This window comes from Nerophis ophidion, linkage group LG17, assembly GCF_033978795.1.
Source record: "Nerophis ophidion isolate RoL-2023_Sa linkage group LG17, RoL_Noph_v1.0, whole genome shotgun sequence".
Classification (NCBI taxonomy): domain Eukaryota; kingdom Metazoa; phylum Chordata; class Actinopteri; order Syngnathiformes; family Syngnathidae; genus Nerophis; species Nerophis ophidion.
This window is the reverse complement of record NC_084627.1, coordinates 22216912-22233949: the sequence shown is the minus strand read 5'-3', so window position 1 is coordinate 22233949 and position 17038 is coordinate 22216912. Positions and strand designations below refer to the sequence as shown.

At 42.0% G+C, this 17038-nt stretch overlaps 1 protein-coding gene across 1 annotated transcript in view; it reads right to left on the bottom strand.

Annotated features, from left to right (window-relative positions):
- Window positions 1–311: 311 nt before the first annotated feature.
- sdad1 (SDA1 domain containing 1) overlaps window positions 312–17038 on the bottom strand; it is a 36582-nt gene continuing 19855 nt past the window's right edge. Inside the window, exons 13-22 of the mRNA XM_061876562.1 lie at window positions 7916–7974; window positions 7772–7848; window positions 4324–4421; window positions 4176–4252; window positions 2824–2953; window positions 2657–2748; window positions 2391–2578; window positions 798–882; window positions 551–712; window positions 312–466 (exon numbers count right to left, since the gene is read on the bottom strand). Of these exons, the coding sequence (XP_061732546.1) occupies window positions 422–466; window positions 551–712; window positions 798–882; window positions 2391–2578; window positions 2657–2748; window positions 2824–2953; window positions 4176–4252; window positions 4324–4421; window positions 7772–7848; window positions 7916–7974 (1013 nt within the window). The 3' untranslated portion in view covers window positions 312–421. The remainder of the gene's footprint in view (window positions 467–550; window positions 713–797; window positions 883–2390; window positions 2579–2656; window positions 2749–2823; window positions 2954–4175; window positions 4253–4323; window positions 4422–7771; window positions 7849–7915; window positions 7975–17038) is intronic.

The window sequence follows — 17038 nt, the reverse complement described above, 5'->3', positions numbered from 1 at the left end:
GGTTAAATTAGTATTACACTTAAGTCTAATTAATAATTTAACAGCTCAACAAGTGAGTGTATTAATAACATGTTTAAAACTTCAGGAAATTAGCACAGGTTATAACTTATTGGGCATTATGTTTTAATTGCAGCAAAAGCATAATTTCCCATTCGTCTCCACTTGGTCGTTAAATATATAATTTGAATTAAATCCGTTTCCATCCATTCATTTTTGTACCGCTTGGATTGGGGGCAATGAGGAAATCATATTCCAGCAAATAAATATAAAAAGATAAAAGCCCTGCAATTAATGTCATTAAAACACATTAATTTCATGATCACAATTTTATTTAAAAAAGCTGAATGCAGCTGATTTGTTGGAAATAACACAATAATATTGAAGGAATATACACATGATGATGCAGTCAGACATCTACATATTACTGCATCTTCTTCTTTTTGAGGAGTGCATCCCGAAGGGCAATCTGCATGAAAAAAAAAAAAAAAAGTCAACTTTTTGGGAATGTTAAACAGCCTTTACAAAAATATGCCGAGGTCCGCTCACTTACCTGTTTCTCTCTGAAGGAGCGCTTGCCTTTAGTACGGACGCTCTGGCTGTGTCTCATCATCATGAAGTTCTTCGTACGCCTCTTTTCCTTGTTGCTGGTGCTGGCGTGAGGGTTCAATTTGGTCCTTTTCTTCACAAACTCCTTGCGGTCTGTTCGACCCGCCTTAAATCCAAATGCAAACAAATATATGAAATTTACAGGGTGGCTGTTTAAAACAATATTGCATTTTTAAAAAGGGTTTTTATACCATTGCTGTTGCCAATCGCGTCTCCTTGTTTGCTTTTGGTTTCTTATGCAGCTTCTCAATATCTCTTAAGGTCAGCAACTCTCCCCTGGATAATAGTTTTGGAAAAATGTTAAATTAGATTGGCAATAAAAGAAAACACAAAAATATTAAGAAAAACTAAGTTTGCATGTTCTCTCCCTGACTTGCGTGGGTTCCCTCCGGGTACTCCGGCTTCCTCCCACCTCGAAAAACATTCACCTGGGGATAGGTTGATTGGCAACACTAAATTGGCCCTAGTGTATGAATGTGAGTGTGAATGTTGTCTGTCTATCTGTGTTGGCCCTGTGATGAAGTGGCGACTTGTCCAGGGTGTACACGCCTTCCGCCCGAATGCAGCTGAGATAGGCTCCAGCACCCCTGCGACCCCGAATGGGACAAGCGGTAGACATACTTGCCAACTCTTACGATTTTTCCGGGAGACTCCCGGATTTCAGTGCCCCACCCGAAAATCTCCTGGGGCAACCATTCTCCCGATTTTCACCAGGACAACAATATTGAAGGCGTGCCGTGATGGCACTGCCTTTAGCGTCCTCTTTTTCTTCATACGAACAGCGTGCCGGCCCACAAACATGTTGTATGCGGTTTTTACAGACGCACGTAAGAAACTGCAAGGCATACTTGGTCAACAGCCATACAGGTCACACTGAGGGTGGCCGTATAAACAACTTTAACACTGTTACAAATATGCGCGCCCTGCGATGAGCTGGCGACTTGTCCAGGGTGTACCCCGCCTTCCGCCCGATTGTAGCTGAGATAGGCGCCAGCGCCCCCCGCGACCCCAAAAGGGAATAAGCGGTAGAAAATGGATGGATGGATGGATGGACAAATATGCGCCACACAGTGAACCCACACCAAACAAGAATGGCAAACACATTTCGGGAGAACATCCGCACCGTAATAAGATAAAGTTAAGTTAAAGTTTAAGTACCAATGATTGTCACACACACACTAGGTACGGCAAAATTATTCTCTGCATTTGACCCATCACTCTTGATCACCCCCTGGGAGGTGAGGGGAGCAGTGGGCAGCAGCGGTGCCACGCCCGGGAATCATTTATGGTGATGCTGAGTGCCAAGCAGGGAGGTAATGGGTCCCGTTTTTATAGTCTTTGGTATGACTCGGCCGGGATTTGAACTCACAACCTACCGATCTAAGGGCGGACACTCTAACCACTAGGCCACTGAGTTAAACACGACAGAACAAATACCCAGAACCCCTTGTAGCACTAACTCTTCCGGGACGCTAAAATATACACCCCCTCACCTCAACCCCCCATCTCCCGAATTCGGAGGTCTCAAGGTTGGCAAGTATGGCTGAAGAAAATGGATGGATGTAAAAAAAATAATACTAATCATAACATGTTAATATAATTAATATATATATATAAAAAAAATAGTGCATATCCAAGACTTTTTTTTTTAGATAATGTGGAAAACTGAATCCAAAAGAGGTACAGTATTTTCTTTAGTTTATAACCAAAACACTAGCTCACTACCACCACATGCAGGATTGCAGAGGAACAGTTTTCTAATGGCAAAAGACTGCAGTTGTAACCTGTATTCTTCTTCATCACTGTCCGCTGCTTTCCTCTTTGTCCCTTTCCCCGGCGCAGCGTTGACCTCCTTGGCCATTTGTGCCAGTCGGATCTTTTTGAAGTCGTCCTGCGTGAGAAGCCTGCTACTGCTAACCGCCGCCGCCTTGGCTTCGCGCTCCTCCACCGGCACGCTCTTCAGCTTCTCCGCCTTATGCCAACACAGAGAGACGTTAAAATTTCACCGGACATTACTCTATTTGTAACTTTGATCGTTCTTTAAACAAACCACTTCTCCTGTATCTTCATCAGATGAGTGGTAAACGTCCACCCACTCCCCATCTTCGCCATCATCACCGATACTGGCGCTCTCCCAGCCGTCTGTTGTAACATATCTGCTTTTATTACCCTTATCTATCCTCTGACATCCATCCTCATGAATCACACATTGCTCACCTTCCTCTGCCTCCCCGTCCTTGACTTCCTCCTCCACTTCCAGCACTTCTGCTCCGGGAATGTAGCTTACAGCTCCAAGCTCACCATAGTCCTTCACTTTAGCTTCCACTGATGCTTCTGTGGGTCTTCCCTGCACACAAAGACTTATTAGAAACTGGTGTTTCTGTTCATACAAAAATATACAAATATAAATAATATATAAATAGGGCTGTCATAAATAACTAGTTATATCGTGAGTCATCATAAAAAAATATCGCATTAATCATGTAATTTATTTTGAGTGTACATGCTCCTTTACCTTAACTGTGGATAGCTACCGTAAAGGTGTCGTGAGTTGTTATACGGTCAGTTTTTTGGTCAAGTCTTGTCAGGGTGTATTTTGATGTGAAATTTGCCAGCGAGCCCACCCGTCAGAGTCTCCTCACTCCTCTTTGCACTGTTGTATGCGTTGACCTGATCACTGATCGTATAACAACTCACGACACCTTTACGGTAGCTATCCACAGTTAAGATAAAGGAGCATGTACACTCAAAATTTTGTACAGAACGCCACTACAATAGTTTAAAACAAAGAAAGTGCACTTTTGTGCATGATGTCACACAAGATATGTCAATAACTGTCAAATAAAAATGAGCTGCATAATAGGAAATCAAATAGTGTATGTGGTAGGTTACTTCTCACGTTATCTCCTTCTGTTGTTGACTATTTTTTTCATACGGTGTTGATCCGGAAATAGCTGCTTTGGCATTTTGTTGGTGTGGCATCGAACGGAGATGTTGACATTTTGAGTTTCAAGCCCTCTTCATTCTTTAGCAGGTGACTTTTCAAAGGATGCTACATTAGCAGTTGTGTTTCTTTTAGTAGCAAAGCTTTTTCCGCATAATTGTTCAACATCTTCACGCTTGAAGCCAAACCGCCGCCAGACGATGGACCCTGTGCTGTTTTTCTTGAGAATTAATTCTTCCTTTGTTTGTTACCAGATTCACACCTTCTTTCTCTCTGTCTCTCTCGTATTACCACCCACACCGCACCGTTAGCATCACAGCTAACGTTACCATGTCTCTACATATCTGCTCCGCGGGAGCGTGTGGCGCTGCACATGAGACGTATATTAGAAGGTGCGCTTTTAAGTCTCTCTGAGAACCAGAGACAACAAAGAGTGAGAAGAGCCTGTAGTGTAATGCCAGCAGCTAAAAGCAATTGTGTGAGAACGTATACTCAAATATCACGATATAGTCATTTTCTATATCACACAGAGACAAAGCAGCAATATATCGATATATCGCCCAGCCCTACATATAACTATGAAATATATTTCCATGTATGTCCCAGTACTTTTGACCATGCTCACCCTGTCCTTCTTGTGCAGTATCTTTGGGTTGAGATTCCTAAAGAGCTGGATGAGACTCCTGGCAGACATCATCACATCTACAGACAAATAAGTACATTTTGATATTGACGACTGATTTACAGGGAATGAGAAGAAGACCAAGTCTTACTCTTGTCTTTGTGTTTCTTGTACAAGGCCAGGTCGTGCAGCAGATCCTCAGTGATAGCCAGCGGACAGCGAGCTGCCACCTCTTTAATGGCATTGATCCTGGAGTTGAAATGAATTTAAAAAATTCATATTTTTGGAGCAATGATGCTAACTAACTAACTGACAAACCCCAACAAATACGTAACCTCCTGGCAGAGGTATTGAAGCAGGTCGCTTTTTCTTTTGGCCTGGGATCTGATTTGATTCTGAGTCCCGATCAGATACGTTGACAATAGACTATAGAAATAAAACCTGTTTTACAGCAGGTAACTAAAATAAACACAATAAAACATGTTATAAAGCTGATATTATTCAATGTATTCTTTGCTATTATTGTTGTAAATCAGATGATGTATTAGATTTGTGGTACTGAATGCTACATACATTTTTTTAACCAAATAAAATGACAAGTGCACAATAACTAAAGAAAAGCAAAAACTACTGTTGGCTCCTATGTAAATCATTTGAATTTTTCCCTTAAAGCCTTCCTGTATCCAGCAGGTCCACGCCGCCACTCGCAAAAACATTGCCAGTGAAAACATTTAAAGTGTGAGGACATTTCCTCTTATTCTTGTGAAAGACACAAATACCTTGCTCATTTTGCAAAGGTCAATTTGGGTTATTATAGAAGTACATCTGTGATGTGTGAGCATTTAAAGCGGCGGCATGACGTCGGACATCTGAAGGGAGGATGCGGACTCAGCCTCGGGAAGAGTGTTAGTTTGTACTTTGCTAGCTATCTCACAAGTGTGAGACAAAGTTAAATAAATAAAATGGGTTGTACTTGTATAGCACTTTTCTACCTTCAAGGTACTCAAAGCGCTTTGACACTACTTTCACATTTACCCATTCACACAGACATTCACACACTGATGGAGGGAGCTGCCATGCAAGGCGCCAACCAGCACCCATCAGGAGCAAGGGTGAAGTGTCTTGCTCAGGACACAACGGACGTGACGAGGTTGGTACTAGGTGGGATTTGAACCAGGGACCCTCGGGTTGCGCACGGCCACTCTCCCAGTGCGCCACGCCGTCCCCCGTGTGAAAAATAACTTAAACTATCCATCCATCCATCTTCTTCCGCTTATCCGAGGTCGGGTCTCGGGGGCAGCAGCCTAAGCAGGGAATCCTAGACTTTCCTCTCCCCAGCCACTTCATCCAGCTCTTCCCGGGGGATCCCGAGGCGTTCCCAGGCCAGCCGTGAGACATAGTCTTCCCAACGAGTCCTGGGTCTTCCCCGTGGCCTCCTATCGGTCGGACGTGCCCTAAACACCTCCCTAGGGAGGCGTTCGGGTGGCATCCTGACCAGATGCCCGAATCACGTCATCTGGCTCCTCTCCATGTGGGAGGAGCAGCGGGCTTTACTTTGAGCTCCTCCCGGATGGCAGAGCTTCTCATCCTATCTCTAAGGGAGAGACCTGCCACCCGGCGGAGGAAACTCATTTCGGCCGATTGTACCTGTGTTCTTGTACTTTCGGTCATGACCCAAAGCTCATGACCATAGGTAAGGATGGGAACGTAGATCGACCAGTAAATTGAGAGGTTTGCCTTCCGGCTCAGCTCCTTCTTCACCACAACGGATCGATACAGTGTCTGCATTACTGAAGACGCCGCACCGATCTGCATGTCGATCTCACGATCCACCCTTCCCTCACTGGTTAACAGGACTCCTAGGTACTTGAAATGCTCCAATTGGGGCTGGGTCTCCTCCCAAACCTGGTGATGGCACTCCACCCTTTTCCGCAAGAGAACCATGGACTCGGACTCGGAGGTACTGATTCTCATTCCAGTCGCTTCAAACTCGCTTGCGAACCGATCCATTGAGCGCTGAAGATCCTGGCCAGATGAAGCCATCAGGACCACATCATCAGCAAAAAGCAGAGACCTAATCCTGCAGCCACCAAACCGGATCCCCTCAACGCCTTGACTGTGCCTATAAATTCTGTCCATAAAAGTCATGAACAGAATGGGTGACACAGGGCAGCCTTGGCGGAGTCCAACCCTCACTGGAAACGGGTCCGACTTACTGCCGGCAAAGCGGACCAAGCTCTGACACTGATCATACAGGGAGCGGACCGCCACAATCAGACAGTCCGATACCCCATACTCTCTGAGCACTCCCCACAGGAATTCCCGAGGGACACGGTCAAATGCCTTCTCCAAGTCCACAAAGCACATGTAGACTGGTTGGGCAAACTCCCATGCACCCTCAAGGACTCTGCCGAGTCCTTGAACTATGATTTTAGCTAAAGTCAGCCAGCTAAACTTTGTCTACATTAATTCAAGTACTTTGAAACGCAGTGTCAATTTGCAATGCAATAAAAAACGGCACAGTAACAAACATACACACATAGAAAAACACATTAGGCACGAATGCAGTGGTATCATTAGTTTTAAACACAATGCGGTGGTATCAAAAAAATAAATTTACAATCTAATGGATAGCTAACATGTTAAGAATTAATCAATGATACAATTCTATACATTGAGTCTAATAGAGTGCTAAAACTGCCAATTGTCAATATACTTTTCCTTTTGAGGGAATTAGATTTGGTGTTTTGTTGTTTGTTATTCCATCTATCCATTTTCTACCGCTTGTCCCGTTCGGGGTCGCTGGAGCCTATCTTAGCTGCATTCGGGCGGGAGGTGGCGTACACCCTGGACAAGTCGCTACCTCATCGCAGGGCCGTTGTTTGATATTATTGCTGCTATTTTAAAAAGTTGTTTTAAATAGATAAACAAAGTTAATTGTTTTTTCTTTAGTGAAGTGAAGTGAATTATATTTATATAGCGCTTTTTCTCTAGTGACTCAAAGCGCTTTACATAATGAAACCCAATATCTGATTTTTACATTTAAACCAGTGTGGGTTGCACTGGGAGCAGGTGGGTAAAGTGTCTTGCCCAAGGAAACAACGGCAGTGAATAGGATGGCGGAAGCGGGGATCGAACCTGCAACCCTCAAGTTGCTGTCACGACCGCTCTACCAACCGAGCTATACCGCCCCTTTAGCAGTTTGCCTTTCCTTTCTCTTAAACAGACAACACTTTAATAGTCATTTTTATCTTTGTAACAGCTGAATGAGCAGCACAATTACAGTATAAATAAATATTTATGAATTAGTCATGTTTGTTGTTAGTAAGCACGTGCCTAAAACAACTTAAGTTGCAATTAAATGTTGATGGAAAAATTACAGTCGATAAACATGTGTATGCTTTAATAAACCAGTTGGTCGACTAATTGTTGAAATATTCGTTGACTAGTCGACTATCAAAATAGCCATACAGCCGTGTTATGTACTGATACTAAACTAGGTATCAAAGGTGTCATTGCTCACTAGCGAACAAACAAACAGATGAACCAATGGCAACAATTCCAAAACTTTGTTAAAAGGTCAAATGTAATTCGCTCACCCAACAGTCACGGCCTCGCCGGAGTTTCGGTCGGTCACAAAGTTGTTGGCGATTGTCCCGATCACCGACTCGATAATCTGAAAAGTGTGAATATTTATAACATCCACCCTTAAATGTACAATAGCTTCAGGGACAGAAACGAACCTCAGGAGGAACGAGGTGATGGGAAGCCTGGGCTGCACACAGGAGGATCTTTGTCACCTCTGCAGAAAGAAAAGACATGATTACAGTCAATTAAACTGCCCATATAAATAAGGTCGTAGAGTTGGGGGCTTTTCATGTACGATGAATAAGGATGCAACAATTATACATTTTGACTGTATGATTGTAGTCTAAGTAATAATCACAGTTTAAAGTTAAAGTACCAGATTGTCACACACATACTAGATGTGGCGAAATTATTCTCTGCATTTGACCCATCACCTTTGATCACCCCCTGGGAGGTGAGGGGAGCAGTGGGCAGCAGCGGTGGCCGCGCCCGGGAATCACCCTTAATGCTGAGTGCCAGGTAGGGAGGTAATGGGTCCCATTTTTATAGTCTTTGGTATGACTCGGACAGGATTTGAACTCATGACCGACCGATCTCAGGGCGGACACCCTAACCACTAGGCCACTGAGTTTCATGTTTACATAGCAATGATTAATTTCACAACAAGAAATGTATCAAACCATATATTGCTTTAAGGGCAACTGGACTTTTTTAAATTCCCAAAAATATGCAGTTTCCCTTTAAAATATTTTTAAGGGTTATTTATTACTACCGAATAATAACATTATAATAACAGTAAAAAAAATAATAAATATCAACAAAAAGTATTACTAATAATAAATTTCTCTTATATTAATAATATCATTATTCACTAAGATTAACTTTATTGATCAAAATGTTATTCACGTGGGTAGTAATAAAATAAAGTATTATTGTCATTAACTGTCATCCATGTCTATTTATTTAATTTTAATAATATTTTTTATGCTGTGTTAATACTCACTTGAATGCACATAATTAAGTCCCATGGAATAGTACCTACTGAAACCCACTACTACCGACCACGCAGTCTGATAGTTTATATATCAATGATGAAATATTAACATTGCAACACATGCCAATACGGCCTTTTTAGTTTACTAAATTGCAATTTTAAATTTCCCGGGAGTTTCTTCTTGAAAACGTCGCGTAATGATGACGTGTACGCTTGACATCACGGGCTGTTAGGAAATATGAGCACTGCGCACACACACAGCTAAAAGTCGTCTGCTTTAACGGCATAATTACACAGTATTTTGGAGATCTGTGTTGCTGAATCTTTTTTTTAATTTGTTCAATTAATATTGGAGAAGTCAAAGTACAAATATGGAGTTGGGAAGCTTTAGCCTTTAGCCACACAAACACACGGTGATTCCTTGTTTAAAATTCACGGAGGTGAAACTTTATTATGGATCAGAGCGAAGATGAATCCCGACCGTATGTCAACCAGCAGGTTTCAGTGAGAAAATTGTGGTAAAACGTCGCTTCTTACCGGGGATCAGCTGAGCTTGTGCCGCCCCATAAAGCTGCCGTCGACTCCCCTGAGACACTGGCCTCAAGACACCCGTGGACACACACCTCCGACTATCAGGTACTGTTAAAATCACTAACACTAGCAACACAATAGAAAGAAAAGGGATTTCCCAGAATTATCCTAGTAAATGTGTCTAAAAACATCTGAATCCGTCCCAATGCAATCGCGTTTTTTTTCTCTCTAGTCCATCGCTATCAATATCCTCAAACACGAATCTTTCATCCTCGCTCAAATTAATGGGGAAATTGTCGTTTTCTCGGTCCGAATAGCTGTTTTTGTTGGAGGCTCCCATTAAAAACAATGTGAATATGTGAGGAGCCATCAACATGTGACATCATCGTCTGCGATTTCCGGTAGAGGCGGGGCTTTTCTGTTAGCAAGCAAAAGTTGCGAACTTTATCGTCGATGTTCTCTACTAAATCCTTTCAGCAAAAATATGGCAATATTGCGAAATGATCAAGTACGACACATAAAATGGACCTGCTATCCCCGTTTAAATAAGAAAATCTCATTTCAGTAGGCCTTTAATCAACAAACTCCTAATGTTGTGTTAGTGTTTTACACCAGCTATATTACCTCACAATGCTTATAGCGCACGCACGCGCGCGCGCACGCACACGCACATGCACACGCACACGCACACACACACACACACACACACACACACACACACACACACACACACACACACACACACACACACACACACACACACACACACACACACACAGCCCCAAAGCATGATGTTTCCACCCCCATGCTTCACAGTAGGTTTGGAGTTCTTGGAATGCAACTCAGTATTATTCGGCCTCCAAACACGACGAGCTGAGTTTATACCAAAATGTTCTATTTTGGTTTCCTCTGACTACATGACATTCTCCCGATCCTTCACTGTATCATCCATGTATCCATTTTGGTATAAACTCAACTCATCGTGTTTGGAGGAAGAAGAATACTGAGTTGCATCCCAAGAACACCATACCTACTGTGAAGCATGGGGGTGGAAACATCATGCTTTGGGGCTGTTTTTCTGCTAAGGGGACAAGACGATTGATCCGTGTTAAGGAAAGAATGAATGATGTATCGTGAGATTTTGAGCCAAAACCTCCTTCCATCAGTGAGAGCTTTGAATGGTTGACCAAATACTTATTTTCCACCGTAATTTACATATACATTTTTTAAAATTCCTACAATGTGAATTCCTGGATTTTTTTTTTCACATTCTGTCTCTCACAGTTGAAGTGTACCTATGATGAAAATTACAGACCTCTGTCATCATTTTAAGAGGGAGAACTTGCACAATCGGTGGCTGACTAAATACTTTTTTGCCCCACCGTAGGTGTGCCAAGCTTGTGGCATCATATTCAAAACGACTTGAGGCTGTAATTGCTGCCATAGGTGCATCAAAGTATTGAGCAAATGTTGTGAATACTTATGTTCATGTGATTAATTTTTTTTTTTTAATACATTAGCAAAAAGCTCTACAAAAAATTGTTCACAATTTCATCATGAGATAATGTACATACAATTTTTAGGACAAAAATTAATTATTCCTCACATAAGTGAGGCGCTGTGAATATTTTCCGGATGCACTTTGAAAGTACCCCGAATGTTCCCACACTGCTGACTTCAGCTTTTTGGGGGTGGTAAACTTGCTGCTTGTCCTGCTGCCATTTTTAAGCTAGCGTGTCTCTCGATAATGTGCATATAAGAGCGTGCATTGCTGGTGTAACTTTGTTTTCATTCCGTGCAGGTTATGCCAAAAATAACATACTTGAATAATGTTCATTCATAGCGAGCGAGGAGAATCTTTTGCAATTAAACAACCGTGACATTTTTAATCACGGGTGATATAAAAACAGCTAATTATTGATCCCTACACCTAAATCAGGGGTCACCTATGTGGTGCCCGCGGGCACCAGGTAGCCCGTAAGAAACCAGATGAGTCGCCCGCTGGCCTTATCTAAATATAGCTGAAATACCAGCACTTACCAGTGAGCTGCCTCTATTTTTTACATCTTATTTATTTACTAGCAAGCTGGTCTCGCTTTGCTCGACATTTTTAATTGTAAGAGAGACAAAACTCAAATAGAATTTGAAAATCCAAGAAAATATTTTAAAGACTTGCTCTTCACTTGTTTAAATACATTCATTTATTTTTTTACTTTGCTTCTTAAAACTTTCAGAAAAACAATTTTAGAGAAAAAATACAACCTTAAAAATGATTTTAAGATTTTTAAACACATATACCTTTTTACCTTTTAAATTCCTTCCTTTTCTTTCCTGACAATTTAAATCAATGTTCAAGTAAATGTATTTTTTTTATTGTAAAGAATAATAAATACATTTTAATTTAATTCTTCATTTTAGCTTCTGTTTTTTCGACGAAGAATATTTGTGAAATATTTCTTCAAACTTATGATTAAAATTCCAAAAATGTTTTCTGGCAAATCTAGAAAATCTGTAAAATCAAATTTAAATCTTATTTCAAAGTCTTTTGAATTTCTTTTAAAATTTTTGTTCTGGAAAATCTAGAAGAAATAATGATTTGTCTTTGTTAGAAATATAGCTTGGTCCAATTTGTTATATATTCTAACAAAGTGCAGATTGGATTTTAACCTATTTAAAACATGTCATCAAAATTCTAAAATTAATCTTAATCAGGAAAAATTACTAATGATGTTCCATAAATTCCATCCATCCATCCATTTCCTACCGCTTATTCCCTTTGGGGTCGCGGGGGGCGCTGGTGCCTATCTAAGCTACAAGGCTGGGGAACACCCTGGATTCTTTTTTTAATTTTTTTTCAAAACGATTCGAATTAGCTAGCTTTTCTCTTCTTTTTTTCGGTTGAATTTCGAATTTTAAAGAGTCAGAATTGAAGATAAACTATGTTTCAAAATTGTATTTTCATTTTTTTCCTGTTTTCTCCTCCTTTAAACCGTTCAATTAAGTGTTTTTTTCATCATTTATTCACTGATGAAAAACTTCCGTGAAAGGAAAAAAAAATGTACGACAGAATGACAGACAGAAATCCCCATTTTTTAAATATATATATATTTATTTATTACAGGTAAATTGAGCAAATTGGTTATTTCTGGCAATTTTTTTAAGTGTGTATCAAACTGGTAGCCCTTCGCATTAATAAGTACCCAAAAGTAGCTCTTGGTTTCAAAAAGGTTGGTGACCCCTGACCTAAATTGACACCAACATGTAATTGCAAGATGGCGGCGCCCGGACGGGCTGCGACACTGCGGTGCTCTTGCTAAAGATGGAACATTTGGCGGAAATGCCGGACACTTCTGCAGACTTCATGGCTGGCTCGCATCGTGGTCACTCCGTGATCACGTACGACCGCCAGACACTTCTGGATATGGACATATCGGACCGTTTTGGACTGATAGACGCGTGCGTGCTAAACATGCTAACTAACATGGGAATACGTCGGCGGCTACATCCAGCGGCCTGTGAAGCAGGGGAGTCTAGTAGCAGCGGGGGCCGTCTACGGAGCAGACGCCAGCGGTGTGATCGGAAACGCGGATGCCGAGCGGGGCTTAAAACAAAGCAGAAGGCTAATCCCCACAGAACACCACTTCCCTCCATCCTGAAGACGGATTTAGATGAAAGATGCGAGACTACTGGTCTGGGTAAGGAGTCTGTTAAATTAGAACAAGTTTTTTCTGCTTTGAGTGTTTCAGAGTTGGACATGTGTTTTTCTGAGGTGGCTAACTATGATGCGTACAGTTTATCAAAGCAACAAACAAACAATCGAAAAATCCACGTTACTGAGGTGGCTAACTATGATGCGTGCAGTTTATCAAAGCAACAAACAAACAATCGGAAAATCCCCGTTACTGAGGAGGCTAACCATGATGCGTGCAGTTTATCAAAGCAACAATCAAACAATCGGAACATTCCCGTCGTATCAATTCCTAGATATGGTCGTAATTATACTGAATGCACTGGGCATAATAAACACAACATTATTAATATTGTTACTACGGATAATTTGATCAAAAATTCCCTAAAACAGCCCACTACCAATAATATAGGTTTTTTAAACATAAGATCATTGTCTCCTAAAACGTTGTTAGTTAATGATATCATCAGAGACAACAATCTTAACGTCATCGGTCTCAGTGAAACCTGGCTTAAACCAAACGACTTTTTTGCGCTAAATGAGGCATGTCCTCCTAACTTTACACATGCGCATATTGCCCGTCCGCTTAAAAGGGGTGGGGGGGTCGCACTAATTTACAACGAACACTTTAACCTTAGTCCTAACATAAATAATAAATATAAATCGTTTGAGGTGCTTACTATGAGGTCTGTCACACCGCGGCCTCTACACCTGGCTGTTATCTACCGCCCCCCAGGACCCTATTCGGACTTTATCAATGAATTCTCAGAGTTCGTTGCTGATCTAGTGACACACGCTGATAATATAATCATAATGGGGGACTTTAATATCCATATGAATACCCCATCGGACCCACCGTGCGTAGCGCTCCAGACTATAATTGATAGCTGTGGTCTCACACAAATAATAAATGAACCCACGCATCGCAACGGTAATACGATAGACCTAGTGCTTGTCAGGGGTATCACCGCTTCCAAAGTTACGATACTCCCGTATACTAAAGTAATGTCCGATCATTACCTTATAAAATTCGAGGTTCAGACGCATGTTCGTCAAACTAATAATAATAATAACTGCTATAGCAGCCGCAACATTAATACGGCCACAACGACAACTCTTGCTGACCTACTGCCCTCGGTAATGGCACCATTCCCAAAGTATGTGGGCTCTATTGATAACCTCACTAACAACTTTAACGACGCCCTGCGCGAAACCATTGATAACATAGCACCGCTAAAGTTAAAAAAGGCTCCAAAAAAGCGCACCCCGTGGTTTACAGAAGAAACTAGAGCTCAGAAATTATTATGCAGAAAGCTGGAACGCAAATGGCGCACGACTAAACTTGAGGTGCACCATCAAGCATGGAGTGATGGTTTAATAACTTATAAACGCATGCTTACCTTAGCTAAAGCTAATTATTACTCAAATCTCATCCACCGTAATAAAAACGATCCTAAATTTTTGTTTAGTACGGTAGCATCGCTAACCCAACAAGGGACTCCTTCCAGTAGCTCCACCCACTCAGCTGATGACTTTATGCAATTCTTTAGTAAGAAAATTGAAGTCATTAGAAAGGAGATTAAGGACAATGCGTCCCAGCTACAACGGGGTTCTATTAACACTGACACTATTGTATATACGGCGGATACTGCCCTCCAAAATAGTTTCTCTCGTTTTGAGGAAATAACATTAGAGGAATTGTTACAATGTGTAAATGGAATAAAACAGACAACATGTTTACTTGACCCTCTTCCTGGGAAACTGATCAAGGAGCTCTTTGTATTATTAGGTCCATCAGTGCTAAATATTATAAACTTATCACTTTCCTCGGGCACTGTTCCCCTAGCATTCAAAAAAGCGGTTATTCATCCTCTTCTTAAAAGACCTAACCTCGATTCTGACCTCATGGTAAACTACCGACCGGTGTCTCACCTTCCCTTTATTTCAAAAATCCTCGAAAAAATTGTTGCGGAGCAGTTAAATGAACACTTAGCGTCTAACAATCTATGTGAAACCTTTCAATCCGGTTTCAGGGCAAATCACTCGACGGAGACAGCCCTCGCAAAAATGACTAATGATCTATTGCTAACGATGGATTCTGATGCGTCATCTATGTTGCTGCTCCTCGATCTTAGCGCTGCTTTCGATACTGTCGATCATAATATTTTATTAGAACGTATCAAAACACGAATTGGTATGTCAGACTTAGCCTTGTCTTGGTTTAACTCTTATCTTACTGATAGGATGCAGTGTGTCTCCCATAACAATGTGACCTCGGACTACGTTAAGGTAACGCGTGGAGTTCCCCAGGGTTCGGTCCTTGCCCCTGCACTCTTCAGCATCTACATGCTACCGCTAAGTGACATCATACGCAAATACGGTGTTAGCTTTCACTGTTATGCTGATGACACCCAACTCTAAATGCCCCTAAAGCTGACCAACATGCCGGATTGTAGTCAGCTGGAGGCGTGTCTTAATGAAATTAAACAATGGATGTCCGCTAACTTTTTGCAACTCAACGCCAAAAAAACGGAAATGCTGATTATCGGTCCTGCTAGACACCGAACTCTATTTAATAATACAACTCTAACATTTGACAACCAAACAATTAAACAAGGCGACACGGTAAAGAATCTGGGTATTATCTTAAACCAAACTCTCTCCTTTGAGGCACACATTAAAAGCGTTACTAAAACGGCCTTCTCTCATCTCCGCAATATCGCTAAAATTCGCTCCATTCTGTCCACTAAAGACGCTGAGATCATTATCCATGCGTTTGTTACGTCTCGCCTCGACTACTGTAACGTATTATTTTCGGGTCTCCCCATGTCTAGCATTAAAAGATTACAGTTGGTACAAAATGCGGCTGCTAGACTTTTGACAAGAACAAGAAAGTTTGATCACATTACGCCTGTACTGGCTCACCTGCACTGGCTTCCTGTGCACTTAAGATGTGACTTTAAGGTTTTACTACTTACGTATAAAATACTACACGGTCTAGCTCCATCCTATCTTGCCGATTGTATTGTAGGACGGCGTGGCGCAGTGGAAGAGTGGCCGTGCGCAACCCGGGGGTCCCTGGTTCAAATCCCACCTAGCACCAACCTCGTCACGTCCGTTGTGTCCTGAGCAAGACACTTCACCCTTGCTCCTGATGGGTGCTGGTTGGCGCCTTGCATGGCAGCTCCCTCCATCAGTGTGTGAATGTGTGTGTGAATGGGTAAATGTGGAAGTAGTGTCAAAGCGCTTTGAGTACCTTGAAGGTAGGAAAGCGCTATACAAGTACAACCCATTTATCATTTATATGTCCCGGCAAGAAATCTGCGTTCAAAGGACTCCGGCTTATTAGTGATCCCCAAAGCCCAAAAAAAGTCTGCCGGCTGTAGAGCTTTTTCATTTCGGGCTCCAGTACTCTGGAATGCCCTCCCGGTAACAGTTCGAGATGCCACCTCAGTAGAAGCATTTAAGTCTCACCTTAAAACTCATTTGTATACTCTAGCCTTTAAATAGACTCCCTTTTTAGACCAGTTGATCTGCCGTTTCTTTTCTTTTTCTTCTATGTCCCACTCTCCTTTGTGGAGGGAGTCCGGTCCGATCCGGTGGCCATGTACTGCTCGCCTGTGTATCGGCTGGGGACATCTCTGCGCTGCTGATCAGCCTCCGCTTGGGATGGTTTCCTGCTGGCTCCGCTGTGAACGGGACTCTCGCTGCTGTGTTGGATCCGCTTTGGACTGGACTCTCGCGACTGTGTTGGATCCATTGTGGATTGAACTTTCACAGTATCATGTTAGACCCGCTCGACATCCATTGCTTTCCTCCTCTCCAGGGTTCTCATAGTCATCATTGTCACCGACGTCCCACTGGGTCATTATTGTCACCGATGTCCCACTGGGTGTGAGTTTTCCTTGCCCTTGTGTGGGCCTACCGAGGATGTCGTAGTGGTTTGTGCAGCCCTTTGAGACACTAGTGATTTAGGGCTATATAAGTAAACATTGATTGATTGATTGATTGAATTGGAGAGGTAATCCCAATATAGTAATTCCAAAACAAAAATGTAAGACAATT